The sequence below is a fragment of the Brachyistius frenatus genome, unplaced genomic scaffold (genome assembly GCF_029030835.1).
Source record: "Brachyistius frenatus isolate BFR_SWC_R1_liver_20210118 unplaced genomic scaffold, ASM2903083v1 Contig_1, whole genome shotgun sequence".
Lineage (NCBI taxonomy): Eukaryota > Metazoa > Chordata > Actinopteri > Embiotocidae > Brachyistius > Brachyistius frenatus.
The window spans coordinates 286,701-312,500 of record NW_027210600.1 but is presented as its reverse complement, the minus strand read 5'-3'; the positions used below and the strand labels follow the sequence as shown (position 1 = coordinate 312,500).

Sequence of the window (25,800 nt, the reverse complement as noted above, 5' to 3'; positions counted from 1 at the left end):
CGGAGGTCACGGAGGAGCTAATGATTGCAGGGTGCACCGAGCGCCACATACGTGTGCTTATGCGTCCTCCCGAGCGCCACCTGTGTTGATTCACCGCTCCGTCGTTCATTCACACCACGATAAACATCACGTTGCTCAGACTGAAAACAAACCGTAGCGCCCAATGAGACATTTTAGGGAAATGCACGTGATCGGGACTCCGTGGGAAATCAGAAATGTGAACTCTACCCCCTCCCCCCCTACCCCCCTCTACCACCTCCTCCCTCCGCCCACCCTCCCTCCCTCCTCCCTCCCTCCCTCCACCCCACCCCACCCCACCCCACCCCCCTCAAATTCTTCTTTCCTCTCTCACTTCCTCTTCAGCGAAGTGGGTTCAGAGTTATCTTGGATATATATATATAGACATTTTCCACTCTCCCTGCACGGTCCAGAAATACGGCTTGGGAACATATTGTCATGTGACATCACACCGCACCAATATGTCATATTTATGGAGGAGCTAATCTCGTGCCGCACGGATATGAAGACGACTCGTTTCAGCAGCAGCTTCAGTCCCCGCGAGCAAAGAATGTGGTAATGTTGTGTAATCTTTCCTCCCTGACATTACTTCACACCGTCAGGCCTTTGACTCATTCATTCATCGCTGGAGGGGAAATTCCAACGCAACCAGCCCAAGTGGAGCTCAAAGTGACGTCTGCAGCAGCCAAACTAAAGACGACCGCTGCCCTCTGGAGTACCCACAATGCAGCGTGTCACTCGCTTCTCCGAGCTTCGTCACAGCATCCTGGATGTGTTCAGTTGAATAAGGCCAAACTCTGTTTCTCACTAAAGTTGTGCCCAAGCAGCGACCAGCAGTGACGTCACCCATTGGTTTGTGAACGGCCGTTATGAAGCCTCGAGTTCGGATTTTGTCTGACGCCATCTTGCTAGTTCAGAGCGGTTTGGAGCGGGACGTGACCATATTTGGGCGAGCTCGAGGGGGGGCGGTGGATCTGACTCGATCTGATTGGAAACCCAGTGATACTACGTCCCACCCACCGATAGCTGTAACCTGACTGAACCACAGGCTTGTCAATCGTTTGATTGACACGCCCCCAAAAACAAAGCTTTTTAAAGCTTATTTTATAATTAATGACGGATTATTTTCAGATGGACGTCCAGAAAATTGATAAGAAAGAGAGACTTTAGCGAACAACACCGAGATAACTGATGGAGAAAATGTATTCACTGAGAATTTTACGAGACTCGTTGAATGAGAGTCTATGGAGTCTTTTTGGAGACAACCTCTAGTGGCACCCGGTGGTACTGCAGCTTTATACACTTCCACATCGGCCTCATTTTTCAGAGCCGGAAGCTACGAACACTTTTATATACACTCAAAGGTTGTGTCATAACACAGCATGTTATGTGTTAAATATATGCAGGGCTGTTGTGATCCTGAAACTTAAGCCGATGATTAATCGTCATTCAAAAAGCTGTTAATAATCGTCTTATTTAGTTAATTATATGCCACTAAAAAAAATTATGAGCCTGATCATTATTTCATCACACACACACACACACACACACACACACACACACACACACACACACACACACACACACACACACACACACACACACAGTACAAAGAAGAAAGAGACAGTTATTGGCAGCAGTGCTGTTTGGCTTTGCAATTAAATCCACGATGTTGATGTCAACAGACGCTCATCAAAATGCCGCCGGTCGAATATTAGTCCCACTGATGTGTTATTAAATCATAGCGGAAGATCATCATGGGATCATTGAAAGGGCGCCAGTCACAGCTCTAAATAGGGGTGGGCAATATATCAAATATACTCGGTGCTTCAGTGTTAAAGCAGCCACCGTCTACTAAATACCAACACGGATTAACAATTATAAATAACCGTTGATAGTTATGGGTGCAGACATATGTTGCAAGGACTACTAGGATCATCACAGTGTTGATTTAATGCATTCAAATTAAATTTAAATTAAGCATTTCTGAAGCGCTTTGGAGAATATCTCTAAAAATCGCAATATATATCCTGTATCTCGATATGGCCTAAAAATATTGCAATATTATTTTTAGGCTATATCGCCCAAAGTAGAGTAAAACAACATGGATTCAGCGACGGACTACATATGACATTTCTGTTGCCTTCATTCAGCGGTTCTCAGAACAATTTTTACGATTATGTAAAATGATTCCTGTCAGCTCTAATAATTGCAGTCAGGCGATGATGTAATTGTGACAAGTGTAAGTATCTATTAAACAACCCGTTACCTTAATAAAGTGTAAATGAACTACGGAGGCATGACCAACACTTACTAGCACGAGGGCAAATACGGACTTCATAAATGAAATCTGTCTCCGTTGGGCTGCTGTGCTGTTTGATGTGACTCTGGACAGACATCAGTTCCTGGAGATGCACTGATCTGATTGGCCTGATTAGTCGTGACACAGATACTGACCTTATTGAGCGGACTGGTTACGACTGATCCACAAACACACTTTTCGTTTGTCAGTGTTGTTATCAAATTCAGTATTTCTTCTATTAGCTTCATTCATTCACTCGCAGCAATTCTATTACTTCACGTGAAAATGATTCCAGGGAGCTCCACACTGAAAAGTTAACAGATTTGAAATTTGGGAAAAACAGAGTACTGATTTTGGGATTTAACTTTACTGATCCCTCTGAATTGAAGCCTGAATGGAGAGAGAACCAGATTCAGGATATAAAGAAGCTGAATAAGTTGGACTGGTGAATTCTTAATTATTATTTTTATCATCACCGGCCACACTTCACCTACTTATATTTGAAGGTCTCCTGTGGGGGATTCGATCCCAGATCTCAGTTTCATGTTCAAATAATCAACAGCTGATGGGGGAAATGCTCCAACACACCAATCAAAGAAAAACACACCAAGGAAGCAAACGAATCAAACCACAATATAAAATACGACAAGAAATTGACGTTGCTAATGTTTTACGAGGAAGGAAAGACACTCAACACCTAAAGGACGCTCACAAGGGTTTTATATCATAATTTAGTTTGGGAGGAGGTGACGTTTTATAGATACTTAATATATAGAAGATTCTTCAAGCACCAATCTGCCCCACCAGCCTTCCAAACCCCACAGCGGTGAAATGCAGCTTTAACAGATCTCATAAAGCCTTCAGGATGAGCGCTCCATCAGTGCTGCACTCTTGCGTCATGGTGAACACACCCTGGACCGCGAGGTCACGCGGTTCGTTTTCAGGCTCTGCTGTAAAGGTTTCATCACGCCGACGAAAGCCAGGCATGAAGGATGTTGACGCGTGCTTGGTTACGATGTCCGTGATGCAACTCGTTGCCAAAAAAGCGCCGTAAAATCCTCTTTGGACGATTGGATGGAACAATGATGGTTCGGCAGCAAGCAGCAAAATATGTTCAAGAAAGAAAAGAAATTAAAACTGCAAGCAGTGATGTACGGGCCCTCGCACTCCCGCGCGGCGCCTCCCCGACGTGAGGGACCGCGTATCCCCGCTTAAAGTTGCTATTTTTGTCTCGTTTCCTGTCTCCAGCAGGGGGCGCTGGCGAGCCGTTTGGCCACTTTGGCCACCTTAAACATCAACTTCCTGTGTCACGGCAAGACATCAAACTTTGCCACATCGTCACGGCGACATCCATTGACAAAGTCGAACGAATGTCTCAATATATCATCAACTACATGTTTAGGTTGTTGTGACCCAACTTTACGTTCATGTGATCAACCAGCTCGACGTAGAATGTGAAAGTATGAAAAGTGTCATTTCCAGATGCCACCAGGGGGCGCTATGACTATGAGCGGATATTACCCCACAGGGGTCTTCAGGGCGGGGCTGTTATCATACCTGTAATGTTTGGAGAAGGTCGGTCCATGTACATAAGATTTAAAGAAACTCGTAGTTTCATGGCGAGACGCTCAAAATGGCCACCACGCTACGGGCACATACATCGACAAAAACAAATTATTTTAAGAAGATTTAATCCCAAACATGTTTTCTATCCATAGAACCTAAATTCAAGTCGGTCCGACAAAATCGCTAGGGGGAGTTCGATAAAGTACAACGTGTCAGAATCGCCCAAAATGGTGACTAAATTCAAAATGGTGGACTTCCTGTCCAGTTGACAAATGTGTATCCACGTTCATGAGTTTTTGAATATGATAAATCCTCCAAAAAGGAAAATCACTTTACGTAAGAAGAAGAACGTCGAACGACTAAGAACATTTTTACGAAAAACAACAGGGCTTTCGCACCGATGCTCGGTGCTCGGGGCCTAACGAGATGTTTCAATATGAAAAACAGAAACTTCCTCTGCAGTAATGTCCTCCGTGAGACGTATAGAGTCCACATGAGGACTCCACCCGTCTCCATTCCTGTATGCTCCAGAGTCACTCTACGCGTCATCGCAAACCTTTAGTTACGCTGCGGCCGGCTTTCAACCAGGAACAATATGTTTGCACTTTGCAGTTTAAAGGAACAAACCTAATATGGAGGAATTTGTCTTGTTGGTGGATGTATGTGATGAGAGACGGTCCAGAGAGCAGCCGTCCCTCACGTGGGAAGCACTCAACCAGAGAAGAACGAAACCAAGTGAGGAAATCAGTAAAAAAAAAAAAAAAAGAAAGGAAAAACAAATGTTGGTTTAACGACAATGAGCACGTTTATTTTACCATTTGCACACGTTCTATAATTATATGTGTAAAATTAATCTTAATATTGAAATTGAGAGTAAAAATGTCGTTTTATATTCTGAACATGAAAATCATAACATTGATGATTCATGGTAAACTCACAGATTTGATCAGGTCAATTTTTCACTCAAAAATTTAAAAATGTCAAAAACTTCCCCGAACTTCACTGAATTTAAAGAATATGTGAAGACCCTTAATTTTAGAGACAATAAAAATAAGTTACAAGACCGTTCAACTATATGATGAACTTATGGAAGAGGAATAATGCGTTTGTTTTTTTTAACCTTCATTTTCTCTCTTTCTCATCATAATTTTATATTAATGGCGTGTATCAATCCTTTCACCTGCACTTTTTAATGTTATTTATTACCTTGCTAATCTACATCAACGTTATTGTTTTTTCTGTACAATATAATATTGAGTACTTGTCTGTATTCTTTGTAAATTTAAATTTTGTTCAATAAAGTTGTCAAGCATCACAGTACAGATGCACTTTAAGTGGCTGCTTCAGTCTCCTGTTTTCTCCGGCGTTCTTCCTGACGCTCCACAGGTTCTCCCAACATAACAAAGCCGCTCTTGTAATTGGCACTAATACAAATCATTGAAATAGCTTCAACAATAAATATTACACGACCTCCCTGCGTCCCTCTGCTGTGGAGTACAGCTGTCAGAGTGAGCTGAGGGACAAAAGCCGGAGGACGCTTAAAACCTAAACTCACTGGTTACAAATTAAGAGAATAAAGAAAATCCAAAGCGCCTCCAATAAATAAACTAATAAATGCCCGCTGTAAATCTGCACGCTCCTCCCCCCCAAAAACACGCACATCAATACATTACAAACAAGATCCTGACATTAGCCAGCCGGTCGGTCCATCGGCCTCTCGCGCTCCTCGCCCCTTTCAACCGTCTGAAATACTTTTACTTTTTGAACTACACCACCTGAGTAATGGGGCCAAATATGAAGTATTTAAAGGCAAAGGCCGTCCTTCAGCAGTACTACCACCCGAAGTCTACATGGCTCTTTACCGAAGTTTAAAGAGAGACGGTGTCGAGGAGGGACGGCGGTGAGGGAGGCGGGTCTGGCAAAGAGACCCAAGGAAAAAAAAAATTTAAAAATGAGGAGAAAAAAATAATAAATGGCAGCACAGGGCGGCTGTGATGTCAGAGCAAAGGAATGTAAGCCATGTGGGCGGCAAACAAGACTCAGGGAATCAGAGACAAGGAAGACAGAGACCAAGACAGAGAGAGAGAGACAGAGAGAGAGACAGAAAGAGACAGAGAGAGAGAGAGAAAGAGAAAGAGAGAGAGAGAGAGAGAGAGAGAGAGAGAGAGAGAGAGAGAGAGAGAGAGAGAGATACCATGACAGAAAAGTCAAAATAAATAAAATTAGAGGATGAGGAAGTTGGTGACAGATGGGGAAAGTGTCAGGAGGAGCTGTGGTATTAAATGACAGTGTGTGTGTGTGTGTGTGTGTGTGTGTGTGTGTGTGTGTGTGTGTGTGTGTGTGTGTGTGTGTGTGTGTGTGTGTGTGTGTGTGTGTGTGTGTGTGTGTGTGTGTGTGTGTGTGTGTTTTCTGACATAACCAGCGGTCTGTCAGCTTCGGGTGTCCGAGTACTATATTGACACAGGGGAGTTCCCAGGAGCCAAATACACTCCAGCTGTTCCTGTTTCTCCCTCCTTCTTTCTGCCACCTACTTAGTGTGCCTCTCTGGGTTAAGTGAATCACGACACTGTGTGTGTGTGTGTCTGTCTGTGTGTGTGTGTGTGTGTGTGTGTGTGTGTGTGTGTGTGTGTGTGTGTGTGTGTGTGTGTGTGTGTGTGTGTGACGTTGTCACAGTGAACAGATGTGAGACCAAGTGACAAAAGAGCAGCAGGCTTGAAAATAAGTTAATAAAGGAAAGTATGGGCTGCACACACACACACAAACACACACACACACACACACACACACACACACACACACACACACACACACACACACACACACACACACACACACACACACACACACACACACACACACACTTTTCCACCGTGGCAGCACTTTGGTTGTGCAGGCATTTCCTAAAGCGTCTAGCGTCTTCTGAGAAGGAGGCTGAGCTGATCTCGGAGGTTTCTGTGAAGGTTTCAGGCTCTTCTGCAGGTTCAGACTGATAATAACGGTGAAACATTAACAGCCTATTTTAGCTGTTCTACAGCTGGTGTGGTCAGTGGGACACAGAGATGTACGAGCACGGCACATTTCTGGAGTGGGATATCCTGGAGTTGAATAAAAGGATTTTGGGAGTTTGTTTTCTAAGTTGAACTACAGTTCGTATTCAGAGATTCAGCAGAGGAATATTTCCGTGTTCGTTCTCTGAGTGTTGAAGACGATGATTCAACTCCACTCCTGCCGTTTGCTGCGCAGCTTTTGTTGCCGTATTAGCATTTCCCAGCATGCCTTAGTTATTTCTCCTTCACTTTTGAGAATAAAGAAACCAAATTAAGTGACGGGCAGAAATCCAAAGACCAGAATTTGCTGCGAGGTCAACGGGTTTAACGCGCACGTCGTGGTGCGTTCACATACATGCGCAGACATCCAGAAGGGTTTCTATTCAACCCCACAGTCTTTTCTTAACGTGGGACGTTTGGATATGTCCAAGTAGGAAAATCCCACAAGCCGATGATGGCTGAGTTCCTGTTCGCTGCTCCAGTTTAAGAGTCCTGGTTTGGAGCATGATGTCACCGCTCACTGGGACACTTCAGTAGAACAGAGTTGCAGCGATGTCCTTTCCTACGATGACACGTCGGGGCGTCTGCTGCGGAGGACTTTGAGCGCGGTCGTCCATTCATTAACGCCGTCCGGACAAATCTTAAAACCAGAGTTTTACGTAACTATGGCTGGATATCGCTCAAAGGTTTTATATACCGGTTCCTGTACCGATACTTTAACTTCGATGGCGCTTTCTCAACAAACATTTTTTTCATAATTCCATTTTAAGAGCAAGAAAATCATGTCACACATAAACGGTACAAATTTACAGATGTCACCTCAATACGTCACGTGAAAGCTAGTTAGACGCTACAATTAATCACTGTTCCCTAAACGCCTCACATGGAAGCCATCACTCCATGCTACAATTTACCGATGTTCCCTAAACGCCTCACATGGAAGCCATCACTCCATGCTACAATTTACCGATGTTCCCTAAACGCCTCACATGGAAGCCATCACTCCATGCTACAATTTACAATTTACCTGGAAAGAAGTACGGCTACGTATATTAAATAATGTATACTAACTGACTTCAATGCAAATGTAGCAAAATGGATGTGATTTAAAACAAGAACTGTGTTAATGTGAATGAATCCTAAGTGTTGAGCTTTCGTATTGAATGACGAGCCATTTATTAGAACCATACAGGATCAAAGAAATTCAGTCGGTGCCATTGAAGTATTTAGGTTTGGTACCGAGGCCAATACACAACCGGCAGAGGCCGAGTTGACTCGCATAATAATAATACTAATCTTTCAGAAAGAGTTTTACATTAGGGGCCCTTTAAGTCCAATCCTGTCCCATGTGGCATCTTTAGGCTGATGACAGAAGTCTTTGTGTACAAATGAAACAGTCATGGTGAGAAATGGTGATCTAAATGTGATTTAAGTCCGTTGGTACTGAAACTACGCGTCATCAACATCAGACATTTTCCAACCAAGCACAACGGGCCGTAAAATTCCTATTTTCATTATTTGAAAGTATTTTTCTGGTACAAAAGAGTCCAGCAACGTGTGCAGTGGAAGTAGCCGACTACACAAAAATATCTACAACGGAGAAGTGAAGAGAAATCCTGAGATGTTTAACAACTAACTTACTAACCGATTTGTGAAGTCTGAAGCTTAAACAAGCCTCTTGCAGAAAAGTCCGACGTCCGGCACCTCGACAGGTAAAACCAAAACATCTCTCTCCCACACCGACGGGCCTCTCCAGCAGCAGGGCAGGTGGAGACTTGCTGAGGAGGAACTCAAAACATTGGGAACATTCAACCCCCATCCCCACCCTGGTTTTTCTTCTTTTTTTTTTATCTACGCTGCTCCTCCTCTCCGTCACAGCCTCCACCTGACTCCATCTTTGTCTCTCTTGGTCTTATTTATACCCTGCAGGTGTTATATGGAGAACAGCTCGAGCCGGAAGGTAAAAACAATGCTGCAGCCCAGCCCCGTCGTACAGACCACCGCGATAGACCCGAGGAGCTGAGGCTGCAGATTATCTAATAAATCTCTCAATTATTTTCTCAATGAATCGATTAGTTGTTTGGTCTTTAAAATGTCTGAAAAAGTAAAAAAAAAATTCGTCCGTCGTTCCCCACGGCCAAAAATGGCGTGCTTTGTCCGGACCGACAGTCCAAAACCAAAAGATATTCAGACTATTATCGCAGAGGAGCTGAAAATATTCACGTTAATGACTTAAAACCATTCATTTGCTGGTGATCAACAAAATAATCGACTAATTGTTGCGGCTCTATGAGAGACCAGAAAAGTCTTGTGATATTAACGGCCCGGACTAGTTTGAACTTTTAATGGCTCGTATTTGGGCTGACGTCAGAGACAGACATGCCTTTAAATGTGTTAAAACACTTCAAATAATCAATAAATGCTGTGAAGCTTTTAAATGAACAACAAAAAAAAGCTTCTCATGTTTAAATACAAAATATTTCCTGTAACTTTAAAATAAAAGTCCCTGCTCCGACCTTGTTTGTGTTTTCTCAATATTCGTTAGTTTTCTACTAAATGTTGGACAAGTTGTCGAGTTAAAGATGTTTTTTGTTTTTTTAGGTTTAGTCTATTTGTATGCGCGTGTTGAGCTCTTAGTCTCACCGTCCGGAAAACAGCATGCATTCACTCACTTTTTGACTTTACCACGTAAATAAGGAAGTATTTCATCAGATTAAATCGCAGAAAAATTGGGTTTATCAACATGTATGCCTTCCACAGTATTTGTGCAGCATTATAACTGTTGCTAAGTTTCCTAACAGTAAATTTCCTGTTTACTCTGAGCACTTCCTCTTTGCTTTAATTAGACATTAATAACAGCTGAGCTGTTGGATAAAAACAACAGCAGCTGATCTGAGACAAACAGACACAATACTTTGTTGTTCTTTCACTTCGATCTCGTAGTTTTAGAAATGTGACAGAACATCAAAATCGGCTGCTACGTGTTCACGCTCACCGGGAGAGGGTGTGTAGCAACCGCGCACACACACACACACACACACAACCTAAATAAAGTGAAGCAGAAGAAATATTTTAGTAACTGAGAGTGACTGCTGTTGAATAAATGTGGCCTGAATCTAACTCTCTTCACTAATGAGTCATCAAAACAAAAGACTTTATGATCACTCCATTCTTCAGTCTTTTTATTGGCCACTTCTGTGTGTGTGCTAACATTCCTTATCATCTCTTTCCGTGTGTATTGAAATAAAAATAAAAATGTGTTGACTCCGGATGAGCAGAAGTATCAAGGCTAGTCGTCCTTGTCGTCCATCATGGTGTTTTTCCTCAAAGTTTTCTCTGCACAATTTAAGGCAGAGCAGGAACGACCAACGTTACAGAGTTTATCACTTCGCTAAAACACACACACACACACACACACACACACACACACACACACACACACACACACACACACACACACACACACACACACACACACTCGTTCAGGGTGTTGCAGTTCATTTGGTTACCGTGAACAAACAGCTACACAACCCCTTACCACACACACACACACACACGATTATGATGAAATGTTACACACTCCTGGCACTTCATGAGGCTTTCTCTGAATGAGGGTGGGCTGGTGGGTGGGGAGGGGAGAGGGGTGAGGGGGGGCACAGAGAGACGATGTGTGTGTGTGTGTGTGGATGCCACTAAATGTAAACGATGACAACAAGAGGTCCCTATCACTCATGTGTAGTGCCACTGTCAGCAGTTCCTAAATTTGAAAACCACATTTCCCATAAATCTGCACACGACTGACTCGGTATTCATATGGGAAGTATTTAACGATGGAATCTCTGCCACTGATTTGCGAATATAAAGTCAAAAGGTGGTGATGGTGTGGTTACTGTGTGTATAATAAACAGTACGATTCCTACAGTCTACAGAGCTTGTGAAGGATGTCCTCTGAAGTTCAGCCCAGCACCACACCCGCAATCATTTAATCCCGCTGGGAACAGATCGAAACCCACCAGCTGGTCCAACTCTCCCTTCAAAACAGCCGAGGAGACAGAGACACACAGAGACACACACACACACACACACACACACACACACACACACACACACACACACACACACACACACACACACACACACACACACACACACACACACACACCATCTGAACCACTTGTCATAGTTAGACTGGGTGGGGCTGTATGTTAGATATTTGGTTATTTTTGCTGATTAAGAAGTTTTGCTGCTCACAGCAGCTGCAGCGACAGCTTCAAATACTGTCCGTCAGTCAGCAAACAGCTGGAGGACCGGGGCCGCCGGGGAGCCGAGGTGCTGAAAACATTCTTCTGATAAGACAACGGGTCACATTATTAGACTTCAAAAGCCCAACCGGCCCCTCTAATCTTATTCACCCTCCGTTGTTTGCACTCTTTCGTTGTTCTTTTCACTCTGCTGGTTTCTTGCTCCACTTTCAGGCCACAGCTCCTTTTTCTTTTCACAACACTGATCGAAGTTATTTATACACTTCTTTTTATACACTCACACTTCCTCCTCCTCCTCCAACTCTCACTTCATACGACTCCTCCTTCTCAGTGCGTCTCTCTGCCTGCAGGTCTGAGGCACCTGCAGGCAAAGGTTGTTAAAGGTGAACAAAAAAGTTCCTGAGTGAGAGAGGAAACCTTCATAGTCTTAACCAAGGACGCTGTGTGTGTCACCAGAGTCAAGGCATAGGAAAAACACACACACACACACACACACACACACACGGTTTCTTTCCACTACATTAGATTTAGACTTTATTTATCCCACAGTGGGGAGATTTAGTAACGCTGCCCTTTCAGAGAGCTCCTATCATCCTGCAGATTTTACTTTACAATACACGTGTCCCATTTTAAAAATTCAGTGTGTATTTGTTTATGACAAGTGCAGCTAAAATAGAAAACTGTGTAAGCATGACGACAGATGTAATAGATCTCCCATCAGTGGACTGAATTGCCCCAATCAGTGGATTCCAAAAAAATACACGACATTTTCACATCAAGTTCAACTTTTGGGAACTTTAATATCTCAGTTTGCACCACTGGTTAATAATAAGCCATCTGGACAGCGCTGACGGGGCTTTAAGGCAACAGAGACCCGCTGAGTCTAAAATGGAGCTTATCAGCTGTGTTGCACCATCTATTGTTATTTGACCTTCCTCCGTTTGAGCACAAATGCTCCACTGAGATTCATGTTTTTTTTATACAGTTTAAAGTCTGAACTCATTTCTTGAATAAACTTTGTTGATGTTAAACTGAGTTAATGAGATTGGTTGCACAACATTTGGCATATGGGGGTCGAAGCTGATTGGTTAAAGGCAGCTCCAATAGTGTCAGTGTTGACTTGAGGTCTAAACCCATTAGGATGCAACAACTGGAAGCAGTCCTGAATGGACTGCGGCCAGACCCACATATTCATGGTGTGAATCTGGGTCTGGCGTTACCAGGCTGAGTAAATAGGCCACTAAACAGAAAGCGGAAGAAACATGGAGCCGTTTCCACCAAGCATTCCCAGCAGTTTCTAGCTTGTTAGCAAGTTAGCCATTAGCTCACCATCTACAGTATTTCCCAAACTAACACTACAAGTATGTTTCCATGTCTTTGGCATCCCCTATTTTGCAGTGGATGAATTTCCCTGTTTCAATTTGTGGTGTGAATAAAAAGAAAGAATCTACTATGCAAAAGTACAAGGCTTAAAAATAGTGCATTTAACATCCTAAATTTAAGTTTTGGTCTAAAACTGTTGAGGCAGAAGCGTTCCTAACAAGGAAGCTGTGACTAAATCACAGGAAAAAGTAAATTGTTACGAGATGGGAGTTCATCGAGCTCAGTTTGTGTAACTTTTTCTTTCCCAGACACCAGACTGCCTTCATTGTCCTGTTTTAACGTGAACACGTCTAATGACTGATATGCAGTGAGCTATAAATAGTAAAACTAGAGATAATCTTAGTTAAAAAGGGATGTGTGGAAAGAGGGCGTGGGGGTGGGGGAATTTATTTAGTGATTATTTCCGCCGGTTCTGCTCGGCTTCAAAAGTTCCCGTGTGCTCCAGAGTCCTGCGTTAAACACACACACACACACACACACACACACACACACACACACACACACACACACACACACACACACACACACACACACACACACACACACACACACACACAATGATGTGAACCCTTGTTTCAACAAACACTGAGATTTGCCTCCGGTGTTGTATCGCAGCAAACAGAGAGTGGGTGCGTCTCAACACGGACTGTATGGTTCAGAAGCAGTTGGAAAATTACAGGTACTTACACAGGACATCACTACAGGAGGGCTCAGGTCACATTGTCATGACTACAGGGATGGATGCAGAGGGAAGAGGGATGATCTCTCACACACACACACACACACACACACACACACACACACTGAGGGTACTAAACATACCACATGCAATAGGTGACTGCAGACGCTTCACGACAGATGTGTTCATGAGTCACGAAGGAGTCGAGGTCCTAATATTCATCTCACTAAAGGTACAGTAACATGGGTCCTGGGACTATTTTGGGATGGTTTACACAGCTCAACCTTACACAGTACGGGAATAAGGAGAGTGTTCGTATTTCTCAGACCACCTACCTTCTCCATGTGTGGGAGGCAGGCCTGAAATACAATGACTCACATTAGAAGGAATTCAAATACACGACTATTATTGTCCGTGGGTTATTGTTGTAGTTAACGTGGGGTTAAGTGCTGTAGTAACAGGTCGTGGAAAAACTAAACAGTCCTGCTTTAATGCCTAAAATAATATAAAATAAAATATTTAAAATAAAAACCCAAACCTTTCAACAGGATTAAACAAACCCATTGAACAGAACATCCACAAGGCAGAAAACCTGCACAAACACCCACAGAGTCTCTCCCTCTGGCCCGGACACCGAACAAGTACGCGAGCAGGTGAAACGGGATTACTGCTCATCTTGTATCATCGGGTTAATCTGGAGTGGAGGTGCACGGGTTACCGTGCATAAACACCCGGACAGGATTAGGAAGGGATTTAGTCCGAACTACGGTAAGTAAACGTGAATGAGCAGTTCTGTCCTCAGCTGACGGCGACTTCAGCCTGTCAGACAAGAGCGAGGGACGAAGCCGACCAAAGACACCCGCGAGACGCACTGAAACAGTCCTTCACACTGGACGATACACGGACCCAGCCGTCAAGAACCACAAGAATGAATTCATGGTTGCTTAATGTCTCAAGTGTGTTGGTTAAATCTCTGGCACTTCATGTCAGCGTCAAACTCTGCTGACTGTGAAGAGTCAGAATAGGACAAACAGATCGTTCACGGTCCACGACAGCAAAACGGGAAATAAACACACCGGTCCACGACAGCAAAACAGGAAATAAACACACCGGTCCACGACAGCAAAACGGGAAATTGCCACGCTTTGTGCTGTCTAGGTATGAAAGTCACGAAAGTAAAGCTCTCCCGTATTTGGACGAAAATGTAACCTGCTGTATGCGTACAGACATGTGATTTACCGGAAAATGAAACGTATTGCTAAATCACGTGGTTGGGGTCAGGGAGAAAGAACATAATTGGGGTTACAAAACAAAAAATGTAACAAAAGCATTGTCACCTCCTGGATTCAAACCTCATCGTCCCGCATGGCAGTCGATGACTAATGCCACCATGCCACTCCTCCTGTCACCGCCAAAAAAACCTGTTTTGTTTTGTTGCGGGACGTCGGTCACATGACATTTACACACATGTAACTTCCACGCCTTCAAAACGTGTAACGTTCACGCTCAGACAGCCCAAAGCGTGGCTATTCCACGTTCCGCCGTAGTGTTCCCGGCGTGTCTATTTCACGCGTTGCCGCGAGGCCGGGTTGGATCGTTTCTTCAGGTCAAAGCCAGATGAAAACGAACAGATCCACTCTCGTGTTGTGTTCTGTGAAACCTTTTATTGGGAGCACTCAAATTCTACAGAAACTTCCCATCTCGTGCGTGTACAAAAATGGCAGCGAAGCCGGTGTGGACTTTGACTCGCGTCCAGGGTGGTTTCCAGTCCCACAGCAGTGAAGGCTGTAATACTGAGGAGAAGCAGGACGCAGTCGCTCAGAGCTTGTATTCCCAGCAGGGCGGGGCTCGCTGCACCGCCGGCCGGGTTTTGGGTTATGGGAAAGAATCGCATGGAAAAGCGAAAGCAGCTGCCCACGGCAACGGGGCTGAAGATAACCAGGCTTCACACATACTGTACGTACGTAACCTCCCAGACAGCGAGTCATCATATGAGGATGTAAAACATACGCCGACTCACTGCCAGCCTTACTTCCACCCTACTGTCAGGTTTTTGCATGATTTCAAAAGCACACTGCATCTGTCTGGTATATGAAACACACACACACACACACACACACACACACACACACACACACACACACACACACACACACACACACACACACACACTGAAGCTGCAACAGTAAACAGAGTAACGCTCACTACTGCAGGTGTTTTACATCAGACAATAGTGTTATCTGACTGATATTACATCATGATGATCCATCATCTAAATATTATGAATGCAACCGACAACACCACCGTGAAACATTTGCATCGTGACACTGCAACACGCGGCGCAAACCGCGACAGGATTTTCTACTTCAAATGGCAATTTCAGCTGCTCACCGCTCACACGCTTTAACTGTCTTCAGCGGTTCCACTTCAACTCGAACTTCTTTCAACACACGATCTGACAACTGCAATCTTTTTTATTCCAATGATGACATTTCAACTACTTTCAACTCCTACCGGTCACCTGACACTTCGACTTTTTAACTCTCACATTTCAAACTGTTTTTATGTTGTACTCTTCAACTGCTTTCATCTCTCAATCTTTATCTCACGGTTCTCCCTTCAGTGACACTTCAAACTGCTTTAACGTTGTACTCTAGCTTTTTACCTCTTACTTTTTCAATCTCAACTGCGTTCATCTCTTACTCGTCACTTCGACTGCCTACATTTCTTTCTGTTTAACTAACATTTCTCCTTTGAATACTTTCACAGACACTTCAAACCCTTTCGGGTTTTAAGTTTTTACTCTTTTAGTTCCTTCGACTTACACAGTTCATAAAACGTTCATTTCAACTGCTTTCAGTGATTACACTCTGCCCACTTTCCTTGACATTGTCCATCAGTATATTTATTTCAACTAGCACTAATTCATATTAATTTATTAACTATACTTTGACTGACGGCACTTTTGGTACTTGAACATTAACTGAACTCCTTTGAACACCTTCATTCATTCAGAGCTTAAACTGAAACTTTTATTTCAACAACTTTCATGACTGTATTTTATAATTGTTTCAGTATTCAGTTGATTTCAGATCTTTTTCATTTCTGGTTGTTCACTCTTTACATTAATAATGATACATTAAGAATTAGTTATGATGGATTAAAAAGAATTCCTTAATTTGCATTAGTCCATAAATATTCCTTCAATTTTTCCCTGATCTGACCACTAAGAAATTTCTGGATAGAGCAGCTGACACTGTTTTCTAATGCTGACCTCTAAAATTTGCATCAGCCAACATCCTAAAGCCCAAAGCTCTCTCACCATGAATCTGTGTCTCTCCGTCTCCTACTGGCTGTCTGATAAAGGCCGGATCAATAATCATTCCCCTCCAGTGTCTCCAACACGTTCCCATTTAAAGGTCTGACTCCCTTAAACACAAGCAGTCATCATCCATACAACCTCCCACACGTCAACATCACCAGCTGGAGCTCATTTTATTCACTTAATTGAATTATCGCCTGACCTGATCTTTGATTGATCTCATGTCTCAGCCCTCTCTCACAGGAAATAGTGAAGTGGTAAAGGAAGGGTAGATTCAGTTTTAAGACACTGCTCCTATTTTCATACATTACATAAAGCGGAAGACAAAAACTTGTGTAATACGCTCCCACTCACAGTTATTTGAACCCAGTGAAAGAAGCACGCACAAAAAAATTGACCTTCCAACTGGAACTTTACGATGCGGCAGAAAAATATCTACCGGATGATAACAGTCAAATTCAAAGATCTGGAGTTCAGATCTCAGCCATCTTGTCCATAAAATGTGATTTGGCCACTTAATGATTTGACTCAACATTTCTATGTCTTCAGAAATGAGTACAAAGGTCATGAGTCCACTTCCAATCGCTAACTACTGTTGCGTTAGGACGTTATCAGCTCCATTCCTGGCTTAGTCTAATGTGATATGTGGGTTTATTGTTATCAGAGCAGAATGTCCAAAGCGCTGGCAGTATCTCAATGCTTGGGTTTATACTGTAGTCACAGATGCCGGCTTTTAAATTAGGCATGTCTAGTGTAGGACAAGCAACAGCTGTAGACTCCGTGACTGAACATGGAGCTGTTGGTATATACAGCGTATTATTTCAGCCTTTTCTCCAGTTTGTTACATGTTGCATTAAAAGGTTATATGCACAGCCTCTTAAAGGAATGATTCAACATTTTGAAAAACAATGTCTTTGTGTTAAATATTATAAATAAAGAATAAAGATAAAGAATTACCTCCATCCATTATGCTGCCTTCAGACGGGGTCGCGCTTACAATGCTCACGTGGTATTCACGACCTCAGGCCTCAGAGGATCGGAGTTCACGTATTGTGATATGTTTGCTGACGGTTTAAGAAATAAAGGAGTCCTTACTGAAGTTGTAAAATGTACAATGTTATAATAAAATTTAAAAAAAAATAAAAAGCTCTAATCAAGCAGGAAGACTCACTCGTGGAGGGACGAGGTCATAATCCCTCACCGGCTCCCCACCCACAAACCCTCCCAACGTTTCGCCCATTTCTTTCGTTGGTGTGAAGTGTAAACTTCCCTCAACATGACGAAGCGTGTCTTCAACAGCCATACCGTTTACTGATGTCCACAAGTCGGACATGACAGGCTCACAATACAAGGTCAATAAAGTGGAAATAACCCCACCCACCTCACCCTCTCACCCCCACTGAACATTTCCGAGAACACAGTTCAAGAACAGGAGTGTGTGTGAATACACAAGCATGTGTGACTGTCTTTCCTGTTGAAAAGCGGATGGTGGCGATCTGGCTGGCAGCCTGGCGGTCAGGTGTGTCCTCTGGGTTCTTCCCAGGATCCACCTGAGAGAGTTCATGACCTGGAAAACCTTCACCCTGTCCACAGCTGCTCATATAGCCGACAAAATAAAGCTCATAAGGGTGGATACAAGAATCACAGAGCTTTCATTTATATTCAAGTCATTTGGTTCTACGTGAACCATTAAGGAATCTTCTAACTAACATAACGTTGAGCCAAAGTAAGGCTGGTATTCAATCAGATAAATATTCAAACAGCAAGCCAGGACCAGTAAACTGACTTTTGTTCTCTTGTGAAACCCAAGAGGCTCCCAGAGAAAAATGTCAAATGAGAATGTGGGCAAACTAAGCCCTTCTTAGCTTTGTGAGTGATCCAACATTATCTGCATCATCTAAAATAAACAAATAACCCTTTCACAAACCCTTGTATTGTGACTGTGCTTACATAAGCGCACAGAGTCAGAGAAAACACCTAATCATGTCCAAGCAGATGCAAATTTAGGGCTAAAACTTGTTTAATTTAAATGCAAACAACCCAAAAAACACTCTCAGCACAACACTGTCACAGCCATGAACAAAAATATCACTGAAAACCCAGCCCATCCAGAAAAAAGAGAAAAGACTGAGGCATGGCTCTGGGGGGAAAAAAAACAAAAAAAACAACTGCCTTTTAGCATCTGCACCACATCAGCCCAATGGAAAATGCAGCTAAATGAGTCCCATCGGGGAATACACAACCAGGGGGGAATTTGTTTGGAAACATGTATTGACAGCAGCATATCGACGCGTGTTTTGTGCCAAGTTGGATAACGGAGCAGACTATGCCCGACGAGTATCCTGCGATGTGCAGACGTTCTTAAATTAGTCCCGTACAATATAGGTGAACACTAGAGGTCAATGCGACGCGGCTGCGGCTCCACACAGCCCCGCTTCAAAGCCAATCATCTCCAATAACAAGCTGTCATTTAAAGCAGCTTATATCAAACTTACAGGCGAGTGACAGCCGACTGAGCGGCAGCTGCAGGCAGCCAGAGGACGCTGGGAGGTCCTGACCTCCAGGTGACCTTTAAGCAATAGGTCAGCTGCTCTAAGGAGCTTGACCCCGAGGACGATCCGTCCGTGCTGACTCATTACTCCACACTTCTGGTTTCAGTCTTCGTGTGCATCTTTCTTTCTAATGTGCAGCAGGAGGCTATTTCGCCTTCCTCGCCCTGTTGGATGGGTAATCTGCCTCACTCTTCATCAGGATGAAGGCCAGACAGTTTATGAACCCCAAAAGAGGCCATTTAACCAAGGACAAAATCTGAAGACCAGTTAAAACTGGTAGGACCGCAAAATAATGTCAATGCAACAGGATTCTTTTAATTATCGGATACAACTTCCTTTAAAAAGTTTGGGCATAAACAGGTTGCATTTCTGTAAACACCAGGTGCTCATTTACGAACCACACACACATTAACAGGTGGGCTGACTTGTTGACAAAGACATCACCTGCAGAGCCACTTTCTCAGCTAGAGCCAGACAGCTGAAGTCCAGCCAGCAACTGGCAACTTCACAGCAGTCTTTTAAAGGACCAGTAAGGAGTGGTAGGAAGTCGGTTCAGTCACATTCTTTCCTTTGCAAAATCATATTTACTTGCATTTATAAAGCCATCTGACCAACATTGAATAAAGATGAGGTGATTTCAGGGCAAACCGGTCTTCAAGTCAGTGGTGGGAGGTGGTTGCAGGCCATTCATTTAGAGGACTACAATAATGATTATCTTGCAAATACTCCACTCCCTCCCGTGAAGGAGACATCTCGTCCTCAGGTGAGACGTGCTGTGAGGTAATCCGCGTGTCTGTCTGCCGCCTATAAAAAGACACTCCCAACCGGAGGGATTTGATGTTGTGGGCCACAAGCCAAATCAGTTCATCGCTGGAAGTGGACAGCACTGCCTTCACTTGTCACTCGGCCGATTCACAGACGATACAAGTCTCTGATCGCTGACACAGAAAAGCGTCACACCAAACTTCATTTAAAAACTGGCCTAAAATTGGATCTCTTTTGCTTTGCGTACTTGGTCAACGAAAACACGAGGAGAGCACTCGTAGAAATCCCAGATAGCATTCACTATTTAAACCGGCATACGTATGAGACACTAACAGTACATATTTAAACTTAAGTTTTCAACTTCAGCGCGAAGCTGGGTTCGCTCACGGTGCCGTGTGGACACTTCGTAGAGGGACTCTGGAACAGTTGAGTGTACACGCGGACATATTGCTATAGTAATCAAAACAAATGGCATTTTGGGAAAATGCAGAACTGGACTGCGGCTCCAGCTGTTTTGTCCGTAGTCTTGTATGTTTCATGGGTTAAAAATCGGCGACCAGCAGGCTGCGCCGCGTTAAAACGGCACATTTCTGATCTGCGTTTGGGGGGGGGGGGGGGGGGGTTTGGTTTGTTTTCCATATGGCACGCACGAGCGCGTTCAACCCACTCACTCAAGCATGCTGCGAGGTCACAAATCACGAAGCACAAAACTGCCCAAATGTTACAGCGGCAACGAACACAACACTCCTGTCATGACAAAAGAGCCCGACGAAAGTTCGTCCTCCGTGGAAAACCCGAGTGTTTTAAAGAAAGCGCGGCGAAATGAGCGTTTGCGCGAAACGTACCTTAAAACAGCCGAAACGGTGCGCTGCTGTTCTCTGACCTCGAGCGTCCGGACAGCCCGCTGGAGACGTGCAGCTCAGGCCCTCCTCTCCTCTCCTCTCCTCCGTGTGAGTGTCAGCCCACTGGAGTCAGTGTCTCGTCAGTAGGTAACGCCGGGTTTCTCCTGACCCTCCCACCGCTCCCAACCACAGTCCAGCGCTCCCGCTGTGGGCTCCGTCACCTCCGTCACCACCTCCACCACTTTCTCCCAGACTGCAGCCTCAGCGGAGGGCTTCACCTCCTCTGGCAGACACCGCTCATTATTAAATTTTAAATAAATTAAATAAAAAACGGCGGTGAAATGATATTTGACGGTGTTGCTATGAAAGAAGTTTGTAGTTGTGTTGGTTCCCCTGAACCCGGTGGGAGTGGTGTGGTAACACCCCCCCTCCCTCCTTCCTTGTCTTTCATTTAAGGGCAGAACAGCCCCATACTACCAGGAAGTTCATCAGAAACCCACCCACTCTCCTGCATGACGGATAGTTCACTTCAGCCAAGCCGTCTGTTTCCCCTGTAAACACACTTTACTTGTCTTCTTGGTTAGTAGACAAAATGCAGCTGGCGGGCACGTGGACTAACATACAGACTCCTTTTCTCTTTACGCGGCAACACCAAACTTGATTGGAAATGGAGACATTTATTTCGTATTGCGTGTCTGCACACAAGTGAAATCCCTGAATAAATGAGTAAAAATTGTTTTTTTAAAACACCAGGATTATAAAACGGCATCCACCAACACTTGTTAAAGTCAAACTTTCAACTTGGACAACTTGTATGTGTGTGTGGTGAACAGCAGGGAGCCAACGGTGAGCGCGGACAGAAAACAAACTATATTTGAATGGAGTTCGGCGCAGCCGCTGTGGGCTGATGTGTATCTCCCATGAAGGGTGGACCCAGCGCCTTTCAGCCACTAATTACACCACAGAGTCGTGACGAAGTTCAAGCGTTTGCGCCAAGCTGCTCTCGCAACATCCGTTTCAAAGAGTTCTCGTACCCTCTGCCGTCAAAACAGGCGCCATTGCACCTCGGAGCCGTCACTGCGCAGCTCCTCCCGGCAGCGCACAGTCCGGCCTCCTCCCTCATGTCAACTCATGGAAACAGGCGACAAATCAAACTTTCCTTCACCCCAAACGTTTTGAATAGGTTTGATTTTTCATATTTTCTTCGTTCAGTTTTATTTCCCATGTTGTTTTTGTGCTGAGCTCTTTACTCATTGGTTGGCTTCATAGATACTACATTCAATAGGGATTTTTTTTTTTTTTTTTTTTTTTTTTAAGTCTAAAAATACCAGTTAGCCGACAAGTAATCCTAAACTATTTGTTTGACCCTCATCGATGCCGGTGGTAGTTTACATGAGTCTCTCACGTGACATCCTGACGGTCCTGTGTACTTGTAAACAGCTCGGGTATTGTTCCAGATATTACTGCAGTTACGCAACGTGTGCTGTGCTCATGTGAAGGTGACCTCGACCGTCTGGACAGCTGGGTGCCGATGCCAGAGCTGGACTGCAATATGGCTGCACTGCCAGAGGGGGGAGTGATCGATTCAGGAACCCACAACCACTGGCATTCACTGACACACACACACACACACACACACACACACACACACACACTGCAGGTTATATATCCTGTTGACAAGGCAATGTTAGACAGAAAGGTTGGTCGTGACACCGACTCCACAACTTCAGATCTGACCCTGTGAGGGAAAATCATCAAACACTGCCACATCTTAACCACACACTAAATCTTTTTGTTTGTTCCAGAGTCAAGTTAACAACGTATTGTTGTGGTTTAATTTAACAAAACTTCACAGGACTACAATTTGTTTCCAAATGTATTTGGAAACTGAATCCGTCACAGCGATCCTATGTGATCGCACAGTTAATGTGAGAAGGTTTTTTGATAGCTGAGCAAGCAGCGTCAGGGGCCCTCAACACACCTTTCACATGCACCCAGAGACGTAGGCTGATGTGACCTTAGAGGAATGTGGGAAGGGGAACAAACGAAGTTGGAATGTCTTTGTCGTTTCCTCCCGTCCAGGCTGCAGTACATTCCTCACCTCCTCGATCATCACCGACCAGCACACAGCAGGCTGCGTTAACCAGCCACAGTCCTCATAATGTAACTCCACATCCCGGGTCAGCCCAGCTTGTAACTGTACCAAATGGTGCCTTCTACCACGGGAGGATTGATTTTAAAGAGCTCACTCCCTTCATTCCTTAGATGCTGTACATATAGACACTGAACTTCAGCTGCCCTTATTACTGCCCTCCTGCATAAGCTCAGCAGATACATGATGCAACACATGTCAAAATGCCTGCATGGAAACAACACTGAGCTTCAGCAGCTTCAGGCTCAGACAAGAAGATCCTAACAGGACACCAACATTTACACATTTCTGAATCGGTGTAATCCTGACTTTGAAGGGCTACTTCAGGCCGATTCATCGTTGTACCTTCAGGAAGTTAATGATCTAAATAAGACGTAGGCGAAGAACTGTGTTCCCAGTTTGTAATGCAGGATTTCTGTCATAAACACATGTAGCGACGAAGAACGAAGTCTAAAGTCACGTTATACAACTGTTCATCTGAGCAGAAAGTGGCTGACTTTTAAAAAATATCTTTCACAAAGTGTTGTTTTCTTTTTTTCTTTCCACCATCCGTTCTCAACATTTCCCAGAACTCCTGTACTTCAGATTTCAATCGATGCTCCTCATGTGGGAATCACTTTCAGGCTAGCTGGCCTGCTAATCTGGACAAAATGCCTTAAATCCCGTAAACCTGTGATAACTATTTTTCTCTTCTTTTTTTTGGCCACCTGGGTGCAGCACAAACAAGCTGTAAACATGATGTGACAAACATGTTGGGAATCAGTTGCTCATTAGTAGATCCAGCAGCAGAGATGGAAACCAGTTCACATTCGTGTGGAGTCATTTACAAACACCTGATGAAGGCAGCTCCATTGTTCACCACCATTTTTTGCTCCACTTTTGGTCCCCACCAACGTCTGTTAGAAAAACCTGTTTGTTTGTTTTTGAACCTGTTAAATGCTGCAGTAACTTTATCCGGGTACTCGTAGTGTTCGGTGGGTTTCGAGTGCTTTTGTTTTTACTGAAAACGGCAACACTGGTGAGAGTCAACCTCAGCAGGAAAAGTTTGGGCCTCGCAGGCAAAAACGATTTCAAAGATTGTGAAAGGTGAAAGGAACTTCACAATCTGGTTCATCACTTGTTTCCCACAATATTCAGTACAACGTTAACATAATATATTGATTATATCTGCTCTCCACAGACTCCGTGTGACTGCACAGGGATCTGTTCTACTGGGGCTCCAGTGGAAATCATTATATCTGCTTCTACTCCAACACAAATATTGACCCACAACGATGTCCCGCATAAGTAGTCATGTGGGACCGAACTTGACTTTCACAGCCGGTGTGTTGCATGTTTCTGCAATAAAACTATTTCGCTGTAACGTTAAGTTGTGTTTGTTCAGTCATGAGTGGGACTCGGAAAATTCACCACAGACAAACAATTTATACTCAATCTGACGACGTCTGCTGTTCATCACCAAAAGGATGTTTCACAGTAGACACTGTGATACTTAAAGTACTGTGAACTCTTCACTGAAGGTTCTCCTTGACTCTAAAGCGCGCTCCACAGCATGATTCTTGTTGTTACGCAGTTCAAATGTCTGAAAAAAACGTCCAGAAATTACAGAGGCAGCCTGTTTTGACATTTGTAATTAACTACGCTTAAAAATTCTGAGAGCACGGCTCAGAGCCAAACTGGATTTAAACTTATTTACTAACCACAGACGTTTTGATTTATCAGCGCAATTTACTTGACAGACAGTGTATTTTGAGGCAATTTACAGTTCTCAAAATATGTAAATGTTTCTCCACGTGAGCCCTGTGGGAGATGAACCCGGTAACCTTAGAGCCGTGTCAGCATCCGTTTCTACCCACTCTCGTAAAAGCCACTGGAATGAAGGACGAGTGGAACAATCTGACTCCAGATCAGGCCTCAGTGTGTGAACTGACCTTGCAGCCGTGGCAGTACTTGTCTCCATTCATCCCCGGAGAAAAGATGATCTCCCCCGTCGGGATCAGCTGGATCCTCAGTTCCATCATCGTTGTTGTTTTGTCCTCTGTTCCTTCACCGTCTCTCAAAGCGATCCCGTCTTGTGTTCTGCTCGCTGTTCCTCTCTCCAACTTTGTCAAGAGTGTCAAAGCAAAACTATATCAGCTCTTCCCTCAGGTTTAGTTGGAAAATCCTCAGAAAAAGAACGCGCCTAGAAAACCATCCCGAGAAATGCCTGAAAAGCAAAAAAAAAAAAAAAAAAAAAACGCAACTGTCGGAAATCTTGGCTCCCGTCAGAGATACATGCACGTAGATCATAGGATCTCTCTGCAGATATCGTGGGAGCGGGAGCGCTTACCTGACAGAGAAATATCACTTCCTGACACGAGGATCAGCGAGAGGAAAGCAGTGATTGGAGGTGCTCAGCGTCGGCGCTGAGATCTGGGGTTGTTACCTGTTGCAGAGCAGAAAGTCACAGTGAGGCCGGCAGCCACAGGATGTTTCCTCTCTGGGCGAGGGATCACGGGGAGGATATGGAGCCGAGCCGGACTCGAGGTGGATGTCACATGCAGAGGATATGTCTTTTGTCTTACAGGAGAGAGAAAGAGAGAGTGTGTGTGTGTGTGTGTGTGTGTGTGTGTGTGTGTGTGTGTGTGTGTGTGTGTGTGTGTGTGTGTGTGTGTGTGTGTGTGTGTGTGTGTGTGTGTGTGTGTGTGTGTGTGTGTGTGTGTGTGGTAAACACATTTGTACCTCCAATGAAGAAACTGTAAGTGTTTTTTTTTCTAATAAAGGGAGCAGCGTAGGTCAGCGGGTGCCAACATTTCTTTACCCCTTCAGTGAATCCACTCGTATGTTCACTTTTCATTTGAATTTATTTTAAATGGAACGTCATCAAACACTCATTTTATAAAGGTGGGTTTACAATATTTTCTTTTTCAT

The 25,800-nt window shown here is 44.1% G+C and overlaps 1 protein-coding gene across 6 annotated transcripts in view; it reads right to left on the bottom strand.

Annotated features, from left to right (window-relative positions):
* LOC138630527 (unconventional myosin-Ic-like) overlaps positions 1-25,085 on the bottom strand; it is a 65,879-nt gene extending 40,794 nt beyond the window's left edge. For 4 of the 6 annotated variants that reach the window (XM_069717768.1, XM_069716132.1, XM_069715343.1 and 1 more), the window contains exon 1: positions 24,822-25,083. In XM_069717768.1, coding sequence (XP_069573869.1) covers positions 24,822-24,911 — 90 coding nt within the window. In that variant the 5' untranslated portion in view covers positions 24,912-25,083. Of the gene's footprint in view, positions 1-20,741; positions 21,147-24,821 lie in introns of those variants that run through there. The other 2 variants (XM_069718607.1, XM_069720238.1) reach the window with 2 other exon arrangements.
* Positions 25,086-25,800: the final 715 nt, after the last annotated feature.